Source organism: Rhamphochromis sp. 'chilingali' (assembly GCF_963969265.1).
Source record: "Rhamphochromis sp. 'chilingali' genome assembly, chromosome: 7".
Classification (NCBI taxonomy): Eukaryota; Metazoa; Chordata; class Actinopteri; order Cichliformes; family Cichlidae; genus Rhamphochromis; species Rhamphochromis sp. 'chilingali'.
Genome location: NC_137934.1, coordinates 28,690,090 through 28,710,037, shown reverse-complemented (window position 1 = coordinate 28,710,037; position 19,948 = coordinate 28,690,090). Strand labels below are relative to the sequence as shown.

The 19,948-nt window shown below is 40.6% G+C and overlaps 2 protein-coding genes across 3 annotated transcripts; one reads left to right on the top strand and one right to left on the bottom strand.

Annotated features, from left to right (window-relative positions):
- Window positions 1-411: 411 nt before the first annotated feature.
- LOC308399369 (dual specificity protein phosphatase 22-B-like) lies at window positions 412-9,662 on the bottom strand. Of its 2 annotated transcripts, XM_080886603.1 has the most exons (7): window positions 9,446-9,662; window positions 9,263-9,296; window positions 7,458-7,540; window positions 5,049-5,098; window positions 4,677-4,751; window positions 4,044-4,215; window positions 412-1,335 (listed from the first exon to the last, which is right to left on the bottom strand). In XM_080886603.1, the coding sequence occupies exons 1-7, from the start codon at window positions 9,464-9,466 to the stop codon at window positions 1,192-1,194; spliced, it is 579 nt and encodes a 192-aa protein (XP_080742729.1). In that variant the 5' UTR covers window positions 9,467-9,662; the 3' UTR covers window positions 412-1,191. The 2 variants fall into 2 exon arrangements, with proteins under 2 accessions (XP_080742729.1, XP_080742728.1); XM_080886602.1 differs by lacking the exons at window positions 9,263-9,296; window positions 9,446-9,662 and having other exon boundaries at window positions 7,458-9,251.
- Window positions 9,663-13,603: 3,941 nt separating this feature from the next.
- On the top strand, window positions 13,604-18,159 carry bphl (biphenyl hydrolase like). The gene is made up of 7 exons (XM_080886600.1): window positions 13,604-13,948; window positions 15,308-15,411; window positions 15,586-15,752; window positions 17,154-17,307; window positions 17,429-17,560; window positions 17,673-17,796; window positions 17,883-18,159. The coding sequence occupies exons 1-7, from the start codon at window positions 13,884-13,886 to the stop codon at window positions 17,971-17,973; spliced, it is 837 nt and encodes a 278-aa protein (XP_080742726.1). The 5' UTR covers window positions 13,604-13,883; the 3' UTR covers window positions 17,974-18,159.
- The last annotated feature ends 1,789 nt before the right edge of the window (window positions 18,160-19,948 follow it).

Here is a 19,948-nt window from a genome sequence, read left to right as displayed (position 1 = left end):
CTCTGGGCCCCTTGGTTATTGTAGTTCTGAGTTCCTCTGAGGAGTGGTTTCCACTTTTCAGCTGGTGTCATTTAAATAACTGAAAGAGGCCTGAAGAGGTAGAATTGTGCAATATTTTAAAGGGCAAAGACCTGTGACGCAGAATTTTCTCACCACCAGTTATCTGGTGACCTTTGAGCTGACTGCTACAATGTAGACCACTATATGAAGAAGTCAAAACTAATTCAATTACTGTGGGGTCATAATAATGTCAGAATTTCATCGTCAGCAGAGATACTGTTCTCCACAATATGTGCGATAAACTTCTACTTAAGTCATTTATGACCTTTACCTGGATCTGAATACTGCTTTTATCCAGAAACCAGGTCAAAGATGGATTTTAGTCCCTCGTTTTGTTTCGAAAAGGCTTGAAATAACTAAAAAAAAAAGAAGATTAATACATTCCTTTGTTGCATTATTACAATCTAAATATTTTCACTTGATGAGTTAAATGTCATCTCAATGCATGCATAATTAAACAAAATACGAAATGCAAACTAACATGAAAACGTTAACATAAAAACTCTACATATATAACTGCATTTACACAGACTGTGCACATATTAAACTGCACAAATAACATCAAATGAAAAGTTTACATTTAGGAAGAACAGCACAATAGTTAAAAACAGCACATCTGATTTTTTTTTTTTTTTACTGTAAAATATAAAATAAAGCGTTCTTTAGCTCTCACACGGTCTCAGAAAGTAATAGTCATTTTTCAAGTACAAGACACAGCATAACATAACTGACGGGGGACGGCGGGGTGGGGGGGTGTACAGGAGGAGTATGTGTTCACACTGTGGACTGTATGTACATATATTTCCTTGGTGTCATGCTTGACTGCCCTTGCATGTTGTTTTGACAGTTAGAGGCAAGGACATGACATGACGAAGGGAACTGAAGACAGTGACATAAAATCCCCCCGTCACATGTCTGCTTAGCCACTCCACGCACACGGGACTGAACTTATCATCCTGACACTGAACTTTTTATGAGACAGGTGTTGCTGACGCAGTGCGAGGTCGGGGGCAAAATGATTTTAAAATGTGCACCCGGTCTCTGTGGGATTAAAGGGCCAATCAGAAGCCCGCTGTCCTCTGCTTCTTAAGTTCAGGTGAGAAATGACTGAAGATGCAGAAATGAGTTTCTTTATTTGCTGCTCGTGGCCAGCGCGGGAGTGATGCTGGTTGTTATGGCATCGCTGGTGCTGGATTTCCGGTTTAAAAGGGCCTCGATCTCCTCATCATCACTGAACGTGCTCTTCCCGTACAGCTCCTTCCACCAAGCTCGATACTGCGGGGAGCAGAGTCAAAGACAATGTCTCTGTTTAAGACAGGCACTGGACACGTTTTACATCGGACAGTCACTTAAAACAACACCTCACTGCTGTATAAAATCAGCTTACAGGCTGCTGATTGCCTTACACGCATCACTGCACAGCTTACAGATGAAACGCTGCGTTATGTTATAAATTTGGATTCAAGAGTACATGCCTGCATGAATGAAGCCAAAAGTAATAAAAATCCACAGACATTAAATACAAACAATATTTCTAATTAAAAATGCAATAATTATAATCATAAAAAATAAGTCATGACTCATCCTTTTCTGTTATTTGTGTAATATTTGAGACTGTATGTACTTTTGTACACCTGCATTAGTGAACTGTTGAAGTATCAGGTTAATTACTATTATTATTCATGACTAATGCACTGTTTTGTATATATTTTATATATATTATTTTAATCATTTGAGGGAACTCATCATAGAGGCGGAGCATCTTCAGTTGTGTTTGTAATAGCAGCACTATTCATTCCTAAGTATTCATTACCACCGTTGCCTTTTATTGTTTTTTTGTGTGTGTGATGTGATTAAAGTGCAGACTTTATTTAAGGCTTTTACATTAACTGTTTATGAATTACAAAGCATTTTATACCCAGTCCTCCCTTTTTTCAGAGACTCAAATATAATTTGACACTAATATAATTTAAAGTATAAGGATTTTTTTTTTAAATACCTTTATGAAAAGCCTTTGCAGCTCATGTCTGCCTGAAGTGTAGAGCACACGGATATGACATCTCCCTGGAGATGCTCTGTTAGGTCTCTACTGCCACACCTTCTGCTGCTGGTTATTTGTAGGTCTTTGCCTTCAGTTTTGTATTTAATAACTGAAAAGCGTGCTCGTTACCCATTTGCACTGTGAAGTGAACTCTATCAACAGTCACATCGATATTAACCACCGTTTAAACTGGCAGCCATATGTGATGTGGTATGTTCTGGATCATGAACTGTTCTTTTTCTTCTCCTGGTTTCATCTCTCCAAAGAATTTTTTTCTATGGCTGGGCAAGTTCTTCAGATGTCTAATCTGTTCTTATTGTTCTTGAGTGTAACAAGTGGTTTGAGCAGATTGTTCATTTGGAAGCTCTTAAAGACCTCACATCCACTGAAATCTGCTGCTTTGCTAATTGTCCAATTACTTTTGAGTCTCTGAAAATGGTGTGATGAGTACAAAAATAACTATAGTTTTCAAAGAATTTGTTTTAATCGCCCTGAATCCGAGCTGAAAGTGTCCACTGTTTATGTTTAAATACAACTTCATGTACGGCACATTTTAGTGCTATTTGAGGTACTTCACAAAAAAAATTAAAAGACTTTAAAGTGAAACGAGCAACATAACTGCACCAAAATGCAGTGCAGTTTACGGAATGCATGCTAATTTGATTTAGGCTGCTGTGAAACTTAACTGAAAAAGGTGAAGCATAACCAAAAACAGAGCTGAGGTATCAGTCGTAGTAGTAGCAGGGCCCAGTCCCACTGACAAGTTTATGAGAGCTTTTCGGCAGACGTTCTGTGCCCTTTATGCACACTTTCAATAAGTCTGCATTTTTGCTGACTTTGCCCACAGCTCATAGCATCTTGACTTAAACAGGGTTACTGAAAAAAGCAGAAAACAAGCATGTGATGAGCAGCCTCCTAAATGTTCAAAAATGCTACATTTATTACACACCTGATTTAGACTTTTTTTTAAAGACTGCTCACAGTGCACATACAGCAGGGGGAGTAATTATTTGACACTTATTTCACTCAGTGATGTGTAAATCAATTCTACCTTTTTAAAAAAAAATGTGTTGATGTTCTGTCTCGGTCCAAAAATTAGAGACTGTTCGTTTCTTTGTAAGCGAATAAACTAAACCAGCAGGGGATCAGTTATTTCATTGTTTCCCCCACTGTAAGCTGGAGTTTTAGGCACATGTGGCCTGGATCCTTGTCAAGCTGAAGAAGTTTAGATTGAGCACTTTTAAAACTTATCCGAACACATCTGACATCCTTATACACAGATATCATTTTATAATACAGTTCTGCAGCTGTTCTATATTTGTTTTTGGACTGAATACTACAACTGCTCCTTTTCCAATAACTGTCCATGTGGGAAATGCTTTTGGGCCCATGTCATGTGACATGAAGGTCATTCCATGCAGGACAGCAGCAGAGTAATCGTCCAGCAGCTGAATAGGATGAGTAGTCTTCAAACAGCGGCATGCACTGCTCTCGTCACAAAACGGCACCAGCTCTAACAAGAAGAGAGGGTTAAATGGTCCAAGTGGGAGCATAAGGAAAAGTACATGTGAAGCATCTGTTTCTCAGATATGTACTTCTCACACAGGTCCTCATTTAGGAGCTTTACTAACACCCATATAAACCAGACTGGGTTGGCTTTTGAAGGGAGTAGTTCACACTGTTGTATGAAAACGTCAGGTTTTTGTTTTGTTTAGTTTTTTTTGCAATTTCTCATGTCATAGCCTCCAGCTTTTAGACAAAGAATGCTTTGATGAGCGGTATATTGAGACCAGGCTGTACCTGAACTCACAAATTAAACCCACACACTCATCTGTCCAAATGTATTGCATCTTTTAATCCACATAACCGTTTTCAGCTGTCCCAACATAACTGATTTTTTTTCAATGAATAATCAAAAGTGAAATTAATTATGATGACTCACTTCTGTTAGTTCTGTGTTTTCAAACTCCTCCAGCTGCCGCAGGAAGCCCAGGTTGGGCCCCGCACACGGCCTGACTGACCGAACCGCTGCCAGGGACTCTACCCATCCGTGACCCGTCACCGTCATGATGTAGGCCACCACCAGAGTCACGCTGCGGGACACTCCTGCCATGCTGAGAACACAGGCCTTCACAGCTCAGAGCAAGATAATCACCTCATATTCAGATTCTCTGCTTTAGTGTACAAAGAAGTGAAACCCCTTCTGTCCCAAAGCTGTGGTTAAATGCCTGATTTTGCATGTTTGATATGAGAAAAGATGAAAGGTAATGAAATGTGCAATGAAAGCTTTAACCAAAATTTTTGGCAGACAGCTTCTTTTTGGTGCTAGTGATGTGGTTGAAAATGAGAACGGGGTCGATAAAATATGAGGACCTCCGGTCTGCGATCAAACCCAGAGCAAATTCTCATGATTATGAATAAAAAGCTTTTAGATCTTAATGTTGAAACTTTTTACAACATCTCTATGCCAAAATACGTAATATAGTCTACCATATATCGTAACTGAATGTTTTTTTAATATGACCAAGTATCATTTCAGATGACATGTAAAACAGGACTGAGGCGTTCCACTCACCAGTGGACGAGGCAGCCTTCTCCTTTCAGTCGGGATTCATGGATGAACATGATGCTGTCTCTGAAGTACTGAATCCTGGTGAAATGAATCACATTCACAAGATATACAACATAGTGAGGATCATGCCTTTCAACCTTAAAACTGGATTATTATTATTTATTATTATTTACCATAGCTGTACAATTTAGTTTGTAGTCGGTAAAGAGATCATGTGTTTAATTATTTAAACCAACCTTTTTAAAAAAGGATGCATTTGGATAAATTTTCTATTTTGCAAGCTGTAATTCATTTCTTTTATTTATAGAAATGGGGCAAAGAGCTCATACATATATGCAGGTTTTATATATATTCAACATTTATTCAAGTACTCACAGGTTTTGCTTGGAATGGTCAGCTGCGGATATACAAAGGTATGTGATGCCCTGTGAGAGAGGGAGCAGCTTCATTAAAGAAGTGAATACTTTAGTGGCAAAAGTTAACATGATAGGAAAAGGCGAGTGCTCAACTATTGAGCAGGGGTCATTTGTTTGAAAACTGGAACTAAACTCACTTCTTGTTTCTCACTTCCTATGGGACAGCCCCTGAAACCTTGCCCCTCTGGCCCTGCCCATGTGGTAGGTCACGACATAACGATGTTTGCTTGTGTTTGTCTCTGTGCTTGTGTGTGTGTGTGTGCTGTGTTGTGCACCTGGCAGCTGATGGTACATGCAGTGGACAGAAACCACCTCGTCCTGGTATGACTGCACCACTGCAAAAACCCCTGAGCCCTCTGGGACAGACCGAGTCCTGGAAGTGCTCCAGACAGGTGAGATTGCACGCACAGAGCCCCGACAAATGCAGACACATTTATAAATACCAATGAAAGTGCCCATATTAAAGACATGCCTAAGGTTCATGAAGGCTAAATTATTATTTCTGATAGAGAGAGTCAGATTATGCAAACGGTTACCGAGAAGTCCTCATATCTTCACACTATCACTCTTATAGCTCATCATGGCCTTGACTCAGTGGTACTGTTTGTAAAATCATGACTACACTCTAAGTCAAAATATATGAAAATTGTGGATAAATGCAGACATTTATTTACTTTACTTGCAAAAGGAATATTTGGGGCTTGGAATTAGTTGCAAAAGATGACCTTTTATTTTGCAGTATGATAATTAGGTTCATATACAGTAAATGGCACATTTAGAGACTTGGCCAGATGTAAATGCGCAGACCACATCATCGTTGCAAATTCTACCTTCCTCTCTCAGGAACCATCACGCTGTCTTCCAAGAAATCAATCAGTCCGCGGTTTGACTGTTAGGTATGCAAATAACCCATCCCATCTGGCCACTTGGTCTAAAACAGACCTGAGTCATCATTTTTGCCTCAAAACTCAAAAAGTTGCATCACACATGATTTTGTATGTTTTAAAAAAAAGCAACTGAATAACTGTCATCACAGTTCAGAATGAGTCCGTAGGGCCAGACTTCACTTCAGGCCCAAAACCTTGTAAAAGTTTTGGTGGTTGACCAGTTTGAGTAGTGATACTGTAATACAAGTTGCTGTTTCTCTTCACTGTTCAATGAAACATGCTAACATGGATGGAGAAAGTGTAGAGAAATCGCTGAGCGCTTTTCATGTTCGCTTTCAACAAGAAAAGATGAAAGTTGTGAAAGCGGACACTGAAGATGGCAAGCGGATTCAAGATTTTCAAGAGACAAGTCCCAGTACGAAGCCGACGGGAGGACGTAATGTATTTAATGGGCTCAGATGAGATCAGGAGACTTAAAGTCAAATCATTCAATCTGTAAATAATTACAGGCTTGTACACATCAAAAGTGTGCATCATTTCATAAACTCTGACTCAAGGTATTGTGTATTTACAGAAAGATACCTCAGAAAAACCTCAAAATCAAACTATTTGTTCAGTAAAACTTACATCTTCACACATATTTTATGCTTCAATCTATCAGCTCCTCACATTCACTAACACACACACAAACACACACAAAAACACCTTTCCTGCTGTTTCATACACAAATTGCCACATCTAAATGCAGCACTGAAAAGCCAGAAACTTTTTTTTGCAAAGTTCCACTTTCAAGACTTTCTGGACCTCAAGCTGCTGAGCTAAAAGCATCTCGTGTGAACAATACTGTGCAACATCCACTAACCTTGGCTTGCATCTGCCTCACAGCTGCATCAACTGAAAACAGCATTCAGATTTTCATATATATACTAGAATCCCACACAATATCGAGGACCCACAGTCAATTAGAAAATTGCTTCTCTGGTGAGAACTGGTGAATTCCAGGTCTTATGACTGAATTTAAAAAAAGAAGACAGAAGACACATGTGACTTTCACACTAATTGAAGTGGTCTCTTTCAATAGCCTTTGATAAAGATCTGATGTTGATAATGAATGATCTGATGATCATTCAGCCTTTAAAAACACAAGGTGACCTCAGAAGATTAGAAATGGAACGATTTATTGCTATTAACTGTGTCTGTATGCAGTGTATCATTTCAAAGCATTTATTTAAAACTTGTCCTCTCTTTTCATAAACTTGTTAAGGTAATAACTATATTTGAAGCAGCTCTGTAAACATATTAAGGTGGGAAAGAGGCTCTGGGCTGACAACAATATCTCACAGTTTCAGAATGAGTATTAATCAGCAGGGGGACACAGCAACCACAGTCGTGCTCAGAGGAGCTTATGTACTTTATGGTTGGGTTAATGTTGAGGTCAGGGGGTCGTGCAATCTGATGCAAGACATTAAAAAAGGCCTCACCTCCAGAACGGGCGCAGCTGTATCATGGATGGACAGGATGTGGGTGATGTTGTGCTGAGCCAGCAGCTCCCCGTCTCGAGCATCTGTGGAACGCAAAGAAAATCGAGAAATACACGATACACCCTGCATCCAATCACCAATCACACCGTGTGAGCTCCAAACTAAATAAAGCATCTTCTGCCCAACAACAACCCCCCTCCTGAAGTGACTTCCAAGCAAATGTGGCCTTAAGATTTCAAAGTTTTGCTCTGGTTTTGAACTGAAAGAAAAACCGGAAAACCAGTGTTTCTAAAACAGTCCAACAGCTTGGCCCAAAAGCAAGAAACAGTAATTGTTCTAATCAAATTTTGTTCTTTGAAAGGAAGCCAAATGTTTTCTACCTTGGACAGATGTGCCTTGAGCATTTTTTCTCATATGCTTTGCAAGTTTGCAGGATGCTGATTGGGGCCACCTATACAAGAGCAAGATGAGTTTGCACTGAAACCTCCTTAAAGCTAAATTCACTCAATAATTAAATGTTTTGTCATTGGAACTCTTATTAACTGTAGGACACAACCAACCAATTGCATCATACAGTAAGAAAACAGTGTGAGTGGCATCAGTGCACAGAACACTTGCAGAGGAAATACAACCCTAAATCACTGGATGACCGCAGCGTCAATGTTATGCAACAAGTGCTGCAGTGTGTCATGAGATAAATAGTTTAGTTGAGTGTCAGATGCTGATATAACAGTGAAGTGACGAGAGATGATTTTTTGCTTAGGGCTGAGAGGTTCAGCACCACTCAAGGTTTCTAGGTGCTGGCCTAAAACCTGCATCCTCCCATTCAAATCCGTCAGCTTCCTTCATGAAAGATTACGTTTTTCTTTTTTCCCCCCATGGTTAAATATTAGTTCTCAAGGAGAGAAATGTTTCCAAATCTCTTCTGATTTCTAAAGTGCTAAATTTAAGTGTTGTCATCATGGCTACCTTTATTTCTTTTATAAAGTCAGGTTGTTATAAATTCAGAGATCAAGCCTTTAGTAGTGTTGAAGCTGATGAGATTGGGACTAAAGATGTGGGATTAAGCAAAAACATAGAAGATGTGATGAACATTGAAGAAACTAACAGCTTAGTTTAGCAGACTAGCAAAGCTAAGCAGAGTACAGACTAGCTCAGAATAGTAAGAGTAGAACAGCAGTAACGCCTGTAAATATCCAAAAGTGGCATTGATGGAACTTTCGCAGCCAAAAGCTCCAGCTCGCTTTATATGTGCTAAGTCATGTAGATGAATGAAGATCAAAGGCCTGCTTAAGATTAAAAAGGTGTCACATTTCCTATTTGACAGCAATTCCTTGAACATACTTTATTTCTAAAAAAGAGCTGCCTGCATTTTAAGACGTTTCCTGTGTAGTCATGATTCTTAATGTGTGCAAAGATTTAAAAAAGCAGCCCAACAATTGCATTTGGTGCTTTATGGAAACGTGTGGAATGTAGTTCACACCGAGGGACACCCCCGCGCCATGGGGCATCCCCTCCCACACCACCGCTCAAATATTCACATCAGCGCTCAAAGTAATGTTTCCCCCAGCTGCTGGCAGATTTATACCTACTCAGAGGGTAAAAAACACACTTTTTTTTTGTTAAAATGCAATATTTCAATAGCTCAGCTTTACACTGTGACCTCTCGACTCTATAGAAACTGAGCTCAGTGTAGCATCTCACCACATGCCCCTCCGTATGAGGAACTGAAACAAACTACTACTACATTATCCGGAAAATAAATCAATTTTTTTACACACATGACAAAAGGCACCGCAGCCTACCTTTGATATTTCCAAGATAAAGATCAGGCAGGACCTAAAAACAGTTCAAAATTGTGTAAAATGGAAAATGCAGAAGTTAAAGAAAAAACAAGATCTTGGGGTTGTTGTTTTTGTCTTTTTTAGAAAAATATCATGGCAGGCTCTGAAGGTTTGATTTCCTAGATATCGTTGTTGATACTGTACCTTGTTTATTCCGTTACCCATCTCTGCCAAAGGTGTGTAGATAAGCACACTGAATTTAAGAGGAATTTGAAGTCATAACTGGAAAGTGATTCCTTTAGGGAGACGCTTAAAGCAGCAACTTAACTGTCTCTAGTCACTAACTGCTACTCGGTTTAAAGGAACCCTGACAACTTTTTAGTTTAACTCAAACTGTCATGAAGACCTCAGCTCGTCCGTCTCCCTGAGTGCCACTTCATTGAGAGCACGTTTTCCTCAGAATGTGACCTTAGCACATGTTTATATTTAGACCATGCGTTGGTCATGGGACCATGGATAGGCACATAGCAACCAGACAAAGATGGTTGAAGGCCAGAACAGATCCGATGGCCCAGCTATCACTATCTGCTGAGCTGTCAGCACCCTGCTAGGAACACCTTTGAATGAAGCTCAAAATCAATTATCTGTGTGTTCCTGCTGTAAATGAGAGGGCAGCTGTCTTAAAACCAAGATTGCAATCAGGATTCTTTCTCTGTGTTTATCCATTCAAATCAAATTCAGTCTCTATTTCTACTAATATCTGTGACAACCTCAAGCCAGTGTTACACGTTTGTGCCCAAGAGTTGCAAACCAGTGTGGCAAAAAAAATCCCCACAATTTTCTGTTTCCTAAAAACAAGTTGTACTTTTCAAATACCCGTTCTAATATTTTCTAATAACAAAGTAGTGCTTTTAAACCTAATTTCGTCTTCGATTTCAGAATTCCCCCATTTATGTCTAATTTTGTGCTTCTCAGTGGACATCCTCTTAATTCTAACTCGCTCTGTTCATTTCCAGTAAATCTGGCTACATCTTCAGTGCATCGCTCTGAGCCGATCGAGGTATTTTTAGCCCGGCTTTGTCTTGTGTTCCTCTGTGTGGTTCAGTGTGTGTGTGTGTGCGTGCGTGTGTGTGTGTGTGTGTGGCACAGAGACAGGCAGGGGAGAGTGGAGGCGTTTACAAAAATCTGCCTGCTGCCTGCCTCAGAGAACTAGGTGGAACAGCTCATCGGCACCGAAAACTCAAAACCATTGATAAACAAAACAGCTCACACATTAGAAACCATGATGATACATTAAAAATACACCTTGATCAGAGCTGAGAGAGTGCGCGTCTGTGTGTGTGTGTGTGGGTGGAGGGGGTGGGAGATTGGGTTTCACAATAAAACTGTCTTTTTAACAAGAAGAAGAGGAGTCTTTCGGGTTTGAGGAAGGTTTGCACATCAAGCCATCACTTTATCGAAAGCCGTTTTTGGGCTCCAACTTAATACTTACTTTTTAAATGTACTTAATTATTAGTTTGCTTATTAAATTGCCTCTTAATAGTGAGGAAACACGTTGTTGTGTGTGAAACAGTCTAAAACCTCAAACTATCTCATTTATGGCGAAATAACTGAGAAAATCATCACATTTGAGAAGCTGAAACCACAAGACCTTTGTGTCTTTAGCCACAGGTCTTTGTAGCCACATGCAAGCCTGTCTCTCTGTGGTTGGCTGTGTTGTTGTGCTGGCACACCACTTCAGTTTAATATTGCAACAATTATTCCACGAGTTTCTCTAAAATCCTATACAGACGTGTACAATCACCAGAGGTTGAAACCTACTCATTTTGGTGAATTTGGGACTTGTCCTCTACAGCTACCATGAAGTTTATGGTAGTGGAAATATCTGAGAAATCACAAAATATTCAGCGTCTCTTAAGGATGAATTCCAATAACTTTGGTGCAAAGTTTTCCTCTCCAGAGGGTCAAAGATGTTGCTTCATTCATTCAAGCCAACATCAGATAAGGGGTCTCGTACACATATTCATATTTCCCTGTCAGTCCATCCCCTGACTTTACCTTGAGGTTGACATTTGACAGATATCTGATTACACACCCATGAAATTGCGTGAAATACTCAAGCTCGCTCAAGGATTAATGTAGGCCTTTCGTTACATAAACAACAGTAGAAAGATGGCAGGAAATGAGGGGGGAGAGAGCAAGAAGGAAATTGATATGCAACAAAGCTTCCCGTGAAAGGAGTGGTTTCAAAGGGCTGTAACATTTCAGATCTCTCACAGGGATTAACCATTCTGAGGTCTTACTGATCCAACACACAGTAAGTTCTGTAATCAAGTAAAAGAGGTTTTTTTGTCATATCACATATAAAATCTGGAATATTTCCATATGTAGTGTAATGTTGATGCTTTATGGTAATTTTTAAGTGTGTCACCTTCCTCAAATAAAGTCCATTAAAAGGCAAAGGATGAAAAAGGAAAGAACGCTTCCTATAAAACAGAAAAGGAAAACCCTATATGAATTCTGAGAGTATATTTTGTCGGGCTTAAAGGCGGGAGTCTTTTTAAAGAAAAGCCTCTTGAAATCTATAAGTGCTTATGAAGACCAACTGTACAAAATAGTGCTGAAACCTTTGGAGCCTTTTAGGGACTGAAGTTAGACATCTGTATCTGTCCACTGTGATTCTTCTGGTATCAAAAATGTCTATGATTATGCTATAACTCATAATTCCCACTCATTTTTTTTTATATCGTAGGGGTGTTTACGCAGTAGTCCAGAAGGAATTGGGCCCAAAGAAGCTCAAACCCAAAAATGTCAATGTGGTGGAGTAAACATTTTTCTTCTGGAAATTTAAATTGAGCATGTTTCAGGCGTTGAGACGATATTTGATACAGTTCCATTTTTTATAGGTTTCAGTTGTAGGAAAACACCCTTCTGTAAGTATTAGGACTATTACAGCACTATAGGGCACTTTACAGCATCCACCATCTTGATTGGATTGTAGCAGCAGCTTCAAATCACCTCACACAGCTGCTTCTAATACACATGTGGAGGTTTCTGTTGCGGTTCGGCTACGTTTTTAAACTGTTATCATCAGAGGAGTTCTTTCTCGTTGTAAAACCTTAACCAATCAGCATGTATATACAACACAATACCAGCATTTTACGGACAAAACTGACTTCAGAAGTCAGAAAAACCAGAAACAAGTGTTTTATTTCCATTCTCTTCCGCTTATCGATTCAGGGTCGCGAGGAGGGCTGGAGCCTATACCAGCTAGGACAACAGGCAGGGTACACCCAAGACAGGCCACATAGGGCCAGTTTGTACAACTGATCAATTCTGTATTTTTGAGAACCAAAAACAGATTATAGCCACACACCTCTATTTGCGTCTTTGTATTTAGGAATATCTCACGAGTACCCCCTGCTGCAACCCGGTTTAACTGCAGCTAATTGCTGTACATTGGCGTTAACAGGATGTGGAAAAGCTCTTGTAGACATGTTGAGTTTCTTGGTTGTAGAAGCAGTCAAATGAACACTGCAGAAAGACATCGTTCAGTTAACCTGCACCATGAGCGGGACTAACGACAATATCGAGCAGATCTAAGCCAAAGTCCCTGACATCTCCTTTGGGTGGAGCGTCATAGTTTCTCTTTTCTGCGCATCTTGTTCATGTCTTTTCTTTTCTTTACAATTTGCAAAGCTTCAATCCTGACATTGAATTGAAAACATGTGACACACTCAGTCACACACTTGGTCTTCATGGGACAATAACCCAGACATCTTGGAAACATTCACTTAATGACCTCCTTTTCATGAAGGAGTATATCTCAGAATATAAACCATAGTTTGTATTAACTTCACTCCACTCGTTAGCTCTAAAAAAAAAAAGAAAAGAAGAAGAAGCAGATTCCAGACCTGAAAAGTAAAGCCAATGTATTCCGCATTCTTTATAATGGCCAGCAGGGGGCAACTCCTCTGGTTTCAAAGAGAAGTCTGGATAAAAACAGCTATGGGCTCTCATGCATATGTCCTCAGTTCACAGTCACATAAATCTCTTGTTTGTCACGTCCATTCTCAAAACAACAACAACAACAACAACGTGGTGATGACTGAAATTTCACAATAAAGCGTCACCAAACAACTGGAGAAGTCCATCTTTTATATACAGCGTATGGCTTCACCCCACTTCTAAACACACAGCAAAGCCAGTATCAAAGCAGACGTGCTCAGCTGATTTCTATTCAGATTAATAACATGCTGATCCATGAGAGGTCATGTTAACAGAAGCCTGTTAAAAATCTGCTCTGCCATTATTTAAGACCTGCAGCCTGCGCTCGGACTGGTGGGTCAGCTACTTCACTCCAGTGAGCCTGACATGTCAGAGTGACGACGGAAAAGTACAGTTTTCAGATCAGCTTGTGATTTTGGATTCGCCTTCGTACTTTCGCCTGAAAATAGTTCACTGGATAAACGGCGACGTTGAAAGTGCCACACTGATCCCAGCACTTCCTTTAAAAACAAACACGCAGGGCTGGAACGTGTGGACTTTGGTCCACTTCGGAGAGAGACTGTACAATTTTTAACCAGCCAAATCAAACCTGGGGACTGACTGAGGACGTGCTGAGTGTGCGCACCGATCATACATGGCGCTGTTTTTACTCGGGAGACGTGGCTTTAAGAGAGCCATGACAGCGATCCGGCCGTACTGGTAACAATTCTTACTGTCTTCATACTGTGTGCACTGTGAAATGACACGCACGACTCTGCAAGGACAAACTGCACAGAGCTGCAGAGACCACGCAGGAAATGCGTTGGGTTTTCTTGCAGTCGTAGTTCTTGCCTCGAGGTTTGTTTGATTCCAGTCCACTAGATGGTGTAGTATGCCCACTCACTACAACATAGTGTTTATGAACCAACTGTGATATTACGACAGTATCGATTATATATACCTATAAAAACTGATGTAACAGCCATTTATATTTAATGCGAGTTTAATGTCTGTATTCGTCTTCATCATGGCCACACTGTGTCCTTTATCTGTCACAAATATTACATAAATATAATATTCTAACACGTTTTAATGTCGTAAATTATACTTTGCAAATATTTTAAATGCAGAAAAGGGGGTTAAATTATTATATTATATTATATTGTCGATCTGGTGAATAACTGTTAGGGATGTTTTTGTTTAATAGCAAATAATAACAAAGTTCCTTTTTCATCCTTTATCCTTCCGTGACTGTCTTTCAAATTAAAGCTAAACACCTTGCTTGTAGACGGATAATATTTAGAATAATCTCATCGTCATTTAATGCATAAAGTGTTTGCCTCGAGGCTTTTGCAGGAGTAAATCTTGATATTATAGATGTGTTAGACTGCAAAACATTACCTTTAAAAAGATTACTGCGGGGTTTTTTTTGTTTTTGTTTTGTTTTTAAAGGATGGAGAAATATCACAGTCGCGCACATAAATATATGACTGCCATCACGTGATGGTAAATAACCACCAGCAACTATGAGCTGTTGCAAACACTGTTATCTCTGAACATGTAATTTGCCAGTAGGTTAGTTTTATTCAGTAAATGAATAATTGCTGCATCTGAACTGCTTATAATCAAAACTCATATGAGTTCATGTACACCTTTTGTTTTATTCAAGTACCGTTGTTGGCGCACTTTACTCAGAGCCTTTGATTTTCACAGCTTTGAAATGTGTTCTGCAGTAATGTAGGTAGAACATTTACAGTTCATCCCAGCAAAATAGCTTTAATAGTAACAGAGACCAAGAATAAGAGCGTGCCATACATCAGCATTCTAAATCTACAGGAACAGATGCTGTCAACGAGGGTTAAGCTGAACAATGGTTCCACTTTTCAAACCTGCTTTTAAGGGCCCATAAAACCCAAGATTCTTCTATTCTCATAAAAGGTGAACAATGTGATTGCTGTAATTGTCCTAACAAAGGACGACTTTATCTTTGGTTGTAACATTCAAAGTAACTATCCCACCTTATTCTGCTATCCACAGCTCATTTTGACTGCCACCGTCTCCTCGTGTGTTTCCCTGCAGCTCTTCAGTGGCCTCAGGCAAGAAGCCTGTTAATGGAGTGGATCTGTACTACGAGCAGACAGGCAGAGGAAAACATGCTGTGCTGTTGCTTCCTGGCGCTCTGGGTAAGTACAAGCACACGCCTCCTTTTAATGTAGAAAAGAAGTTTGGCTATATGGGAAGACATCAAAATCTTTATACTCAAAATATCTCTGTTGTAAGAATAGCATATCATTCAGTACAGTTTGATTGAGTCCTTTAAGCATCTAAAAGAAAAACTGCTATATTTTCTACCACAGGAAGCACAAAGACGGATTTTGGTCCTCAGCTTAAGTCTCTGGCCAAAGAACGCTTCACTGTAGTTGGCTGGGATCCCCGCGGGTATGGACAATCCCGTCCCCCAGACAGAGACTTCCCCCCTGACTTTTTTGAGAGGGATGCGAAGGATGCAGTTGATCTTATGAAGGTTTGCTGATAAACTCAGGGTGAAAATGATTACCAATCTGACCTTTACAGGTTACAGAGAAGCCCCTTCTCTGGGGGGCATGTGAAAGAAAGGAACATATGGGGACTGATAAACTTCATGCTCAGTTCAGCGTGTCGTAAAATGATAAAGGTCTAGAATTTATTCAAAATGGAAAATAAGTTAAATTCTGCAATCCAAAACCTGCTAGATTTTACTACAGTCTAATATCTGGATAAATATTAGAAAGCAATACTAATCCTAATTTTTTTTTTTTTTTTTTAGCCACATATCGAGTTTTACCATTTATGGAAACTCCCATAACAAAACAGATAATGTATTGGCAGGAAATTACCTTAAAAAAATTACCTGGACCTTTTCTTTTTGGTCTTTCTTTTCTTTTTTGCGCAGTTTAGAGAAAGTGTTTAAAGCACAATTAATAAATTATTATATACAGTTAGTGTATATGCCTCCTCTATTCTCTGCTTTGTGTTCTGATCAAAATTTAGGCAACCCTGACTTAAATGTCTAATCCACGGTCCGATTCTAATACTAAGACATGTTATTTTCATACACCAATATTAAAATTCCTGGTTTACGAAGCTATATCCTTCTTTTACCCTTCAGTAATGAACATGACAAAAAGCCCCTGTCTGGGGTTTTAGTTTCCGGTATGAGGCTACAAACAAACCCCCTCCTTTCAGTACTTATTTACTGCAATATTTTGTATGCCAATCAAATTGCTTTTTGACCATCATCATAACTCTTATGAAAATATACATTTTGAAATCACTGGCAACCTATGAGCTACACATACAGTGTGTGAAATTAGAAGGCTGCAGAATCCAACACAGCTGTTGTATGTTGGTAAGCTTTAATAATATTTTAATATTCTCTTTGATTTTTCTCTTTGATCTTGTTATTGTATACTATATGTTCCAATAGTGGATACTCATGTTACACACAGCCAAAGTTGCGAAAAAGATTGTAAATACTAGATGCATACAAGTAATCTTCACAGGCACATTATTCTGGCCCCGCCCACCTGTTATTCAAATTTGAGTGATGATTCAAAACAGAAAATTTAAAGGCCACCCCCACCCCCCACCACCAACCATTTGCATGGTTCACTGTTCAAAATGTCTTAGAACTGTGAATCATGCAGGAAGGATTCTGTCAAATAGGTTTCTCACAATATCTGTACATTCAGAAGCATGAAGACTAATTGTCTTCTGCATTATTTACTGCATTTCATGATTTATATATCACAATTCATACACAGATAAATGTACAACTGTCTGGTCTTGCAGTTAAAGAAAGTTTTTGCATTTTTTTACAACAGCAAGTTGTGTTACTGCTTTGACACAACCTACTTTTTTTTTTTTAAAATCATTTCTTTGGCAGACACTGGGATTCGGCAAGTTCTCCCTGCTTGGGTGGAGTGACGGGGGAATCACGGCTCTGGTTGCAGCCGCAAGGAACCCCGATCTGATCAACAAGATGGTCGTGTGGGGAGCCAATGCTTTTGTTTCCCAGCAGGACCTCAAGCTTTACAATGGTGTGTCACGTTTTATTGCCTTGGACAAGTGGCAAGTTATTCGAGCTACAAATTGGCTTTCACTTGAATATGTGCGCGTTGTGTGTTTGTGTGTGAACGGTTATGTTGTGGGAACACTCAGAGGTGCGTGATGTCTCCAAATGGAGTGCGAGGATGAGGCAACCCATGGAGGAGGTGTATGGGGTGCAAGTCTTTGCTAAACTGTGGGAGGCCTGGGTGGATGGAATCGCACAGTTTGTCCACAGACCAGAAGGTGATGGCTCTGTGCTGTTGCAGGCACACTAAACAATCTGAAAAGACACTTGTTAATTTTGTCTCTTACTAATGCAGATAATCTGAATGTTTCCTTTTTGCTCTCTGGTTAGGAAGCATCTGCATGGAACTTCTGCCCCTGATCAGCTGTCCAACCCTCATCATCCATGGAGAGAAAGACCCCATGGTGCCAATTCTCCACCCTGAGTACCTCCTCAAACACATCAAAGGTTCACGGTGAGAACGCACAATAATATTACCACAAATTGATGAATTTCACTTTTAGGTACAAGCTAAATCAAGATTTTCATCCCCAAATCTAGATTGCATTTAATGCCAGAGGGGAAACACAACCTCCACCTGAGGCATGCTGATGAATTCAACACACTGGTGGAAGACTTCCTAGAAGAGTGAAACCACGGCTTCATTATTCGACTGTGGAGAAAAAGAGTTGGTGTTACTTTAAAAATAAAATGTAGAATGTGAATTGTAATGTTATTTTGATTATTTTTTTATGATGCAATCTTCATTTGGAATGTTAGATTTAATAAAAAAAAAAAATAGAAATATGCGAAACAGCTTTTTACACAAATTAAAGTTACAATTTAATGTAAATAAATTCCATTTGTAACAAAATCTGGGTTCCATCCAGCTACAGACCTGTGACAACTGTTTGTTTTTTTTTTGTTTTTTTTTTTTTTGTTTTTTTTTTTTTTTTTTTTTTTCTGCCTGTCCCATTTGGTTCTTTAGCCATCAGAATTGTTGTCTGAAGACCAACAAGGATACCCAATGGATTTACTTTGCCAAATGGATCATCGTGGCATTGCCGTATTGGTCCATTTGGTCGATCTTTGTTTTTATTATTTATTATATTTTATTTTCAGATGTTACAGACGGGACAGACATGAGTGAGGGATAGGAAAGGGAGAAAGAAAGAGGAAGGAAAGGAAAAACAGAAGGGGGGAGGGACAGTGAGAAAGGGGGGGAGGAAAAAAAAATAAAAATCTCCTGGATCACCTGTTGAGAGAAGAATAGAAAACAAGCAAAAAAGACAAAAAAACAAAACAAAGCAACATACTAAACACAACACCATCGCATTAATCTAGCTAAGTGTAAACAGCAGTAAATACTAAATATTCAATGTTGTTGTGCAGTACGCAGGACAGATGTGCTTCGAAGTAGCAGCCAAGAAAGGTGTAATTTGGGTCTACGAGCAGTGAACACCCGTGTGCATACCTGTGTGGATCAGCATGCTTGCATTCCAAAGGTTTCTCCATGTAACGATCTGCTAGGGAGTGTGGGGGGGGCCACAGCCCCGTCCTCCAGGGTGTGAAGCAGGTATGGAGGAGATCAAAACTCCAGACATCCAGAGGCCCCCAGAACACAAGAGACCAAGGAAGACCAACAGAGGGGCAGCCGCGCCACTGTCCCAGTAAGAGCTGAGGAGAGTCCCAGATGAGGGTTCACTCAGCAGCCGCGGAGCAGAAGCCAGAGGGAGTTGCAGTGACGCGCCCATGAGCTCCGCCGGCCGCCAGCTGTGCCTGAGTGACCGAGCCCCAGGCCGAGAGGCCGGGGGCACGCCACCTCCGAAGGGGCCCGAGCGAGCCCCAGGCTCCAGGCCCCGATAAGCGGCCGCCAAGGAGTGAGCCGGTGTGTACCTGGACGCCCACCCCCAGACACAAAGAACCACCAACGCACCGACACCTGAGGGAGTCCGACACCTGAGGGAGTCCGCCACCGGCAGGGGAAGTGGTGGTGGGTGGAGATAGGCCTCCAAACCTTGGAGGGCCTGAGGTGTCCCCAGAGAGGTGGCGTCTGATACCCAACCTGACATATAGACACAGACATACAGGCACACACAGACACAAACATCCATTCCCACCCTCATGCTCTCATGTGCACTTCACACTCAACCAACGTGGAGACAGACATAAAGAGACGCTGTACACACGATCACACTCCCCAAGCGTACTCTACAAACCGGGTCTAGGTACCCTTGCCCCTGGAGGGGGGAACTGCACCCAGACCCAGGTGGTGTTACCCTTTTCCCTGCGGTGGGGAGAGGCAGACCACCCCGACTCCGTAGCAGCAGGGAGGCCCCACACTCCAGACCGCAGTCGGACGGCCAACTCCTCCTAGCCCTCCCGCTCCAGCAGGCCGCAGAGAATGGGGGTGGGAGAAGACTCCAAACCTCCCTCCACCCGCTCATTGTAGTGTTGATGTATGTGTGTTCTAAGGTGCAATTAAAACCCAGGAGGGCATGGAGCTACCTGCCAGAGAGCAGCAGGTAAGCGCATAGTCCCTCCTGATAGCCCTCAATGTCTAAGTGTGTTTAAAATTGAGAGGTGGGCAACGACGCCAGGGGTGAGGTGTATACCCTGATGGTAAT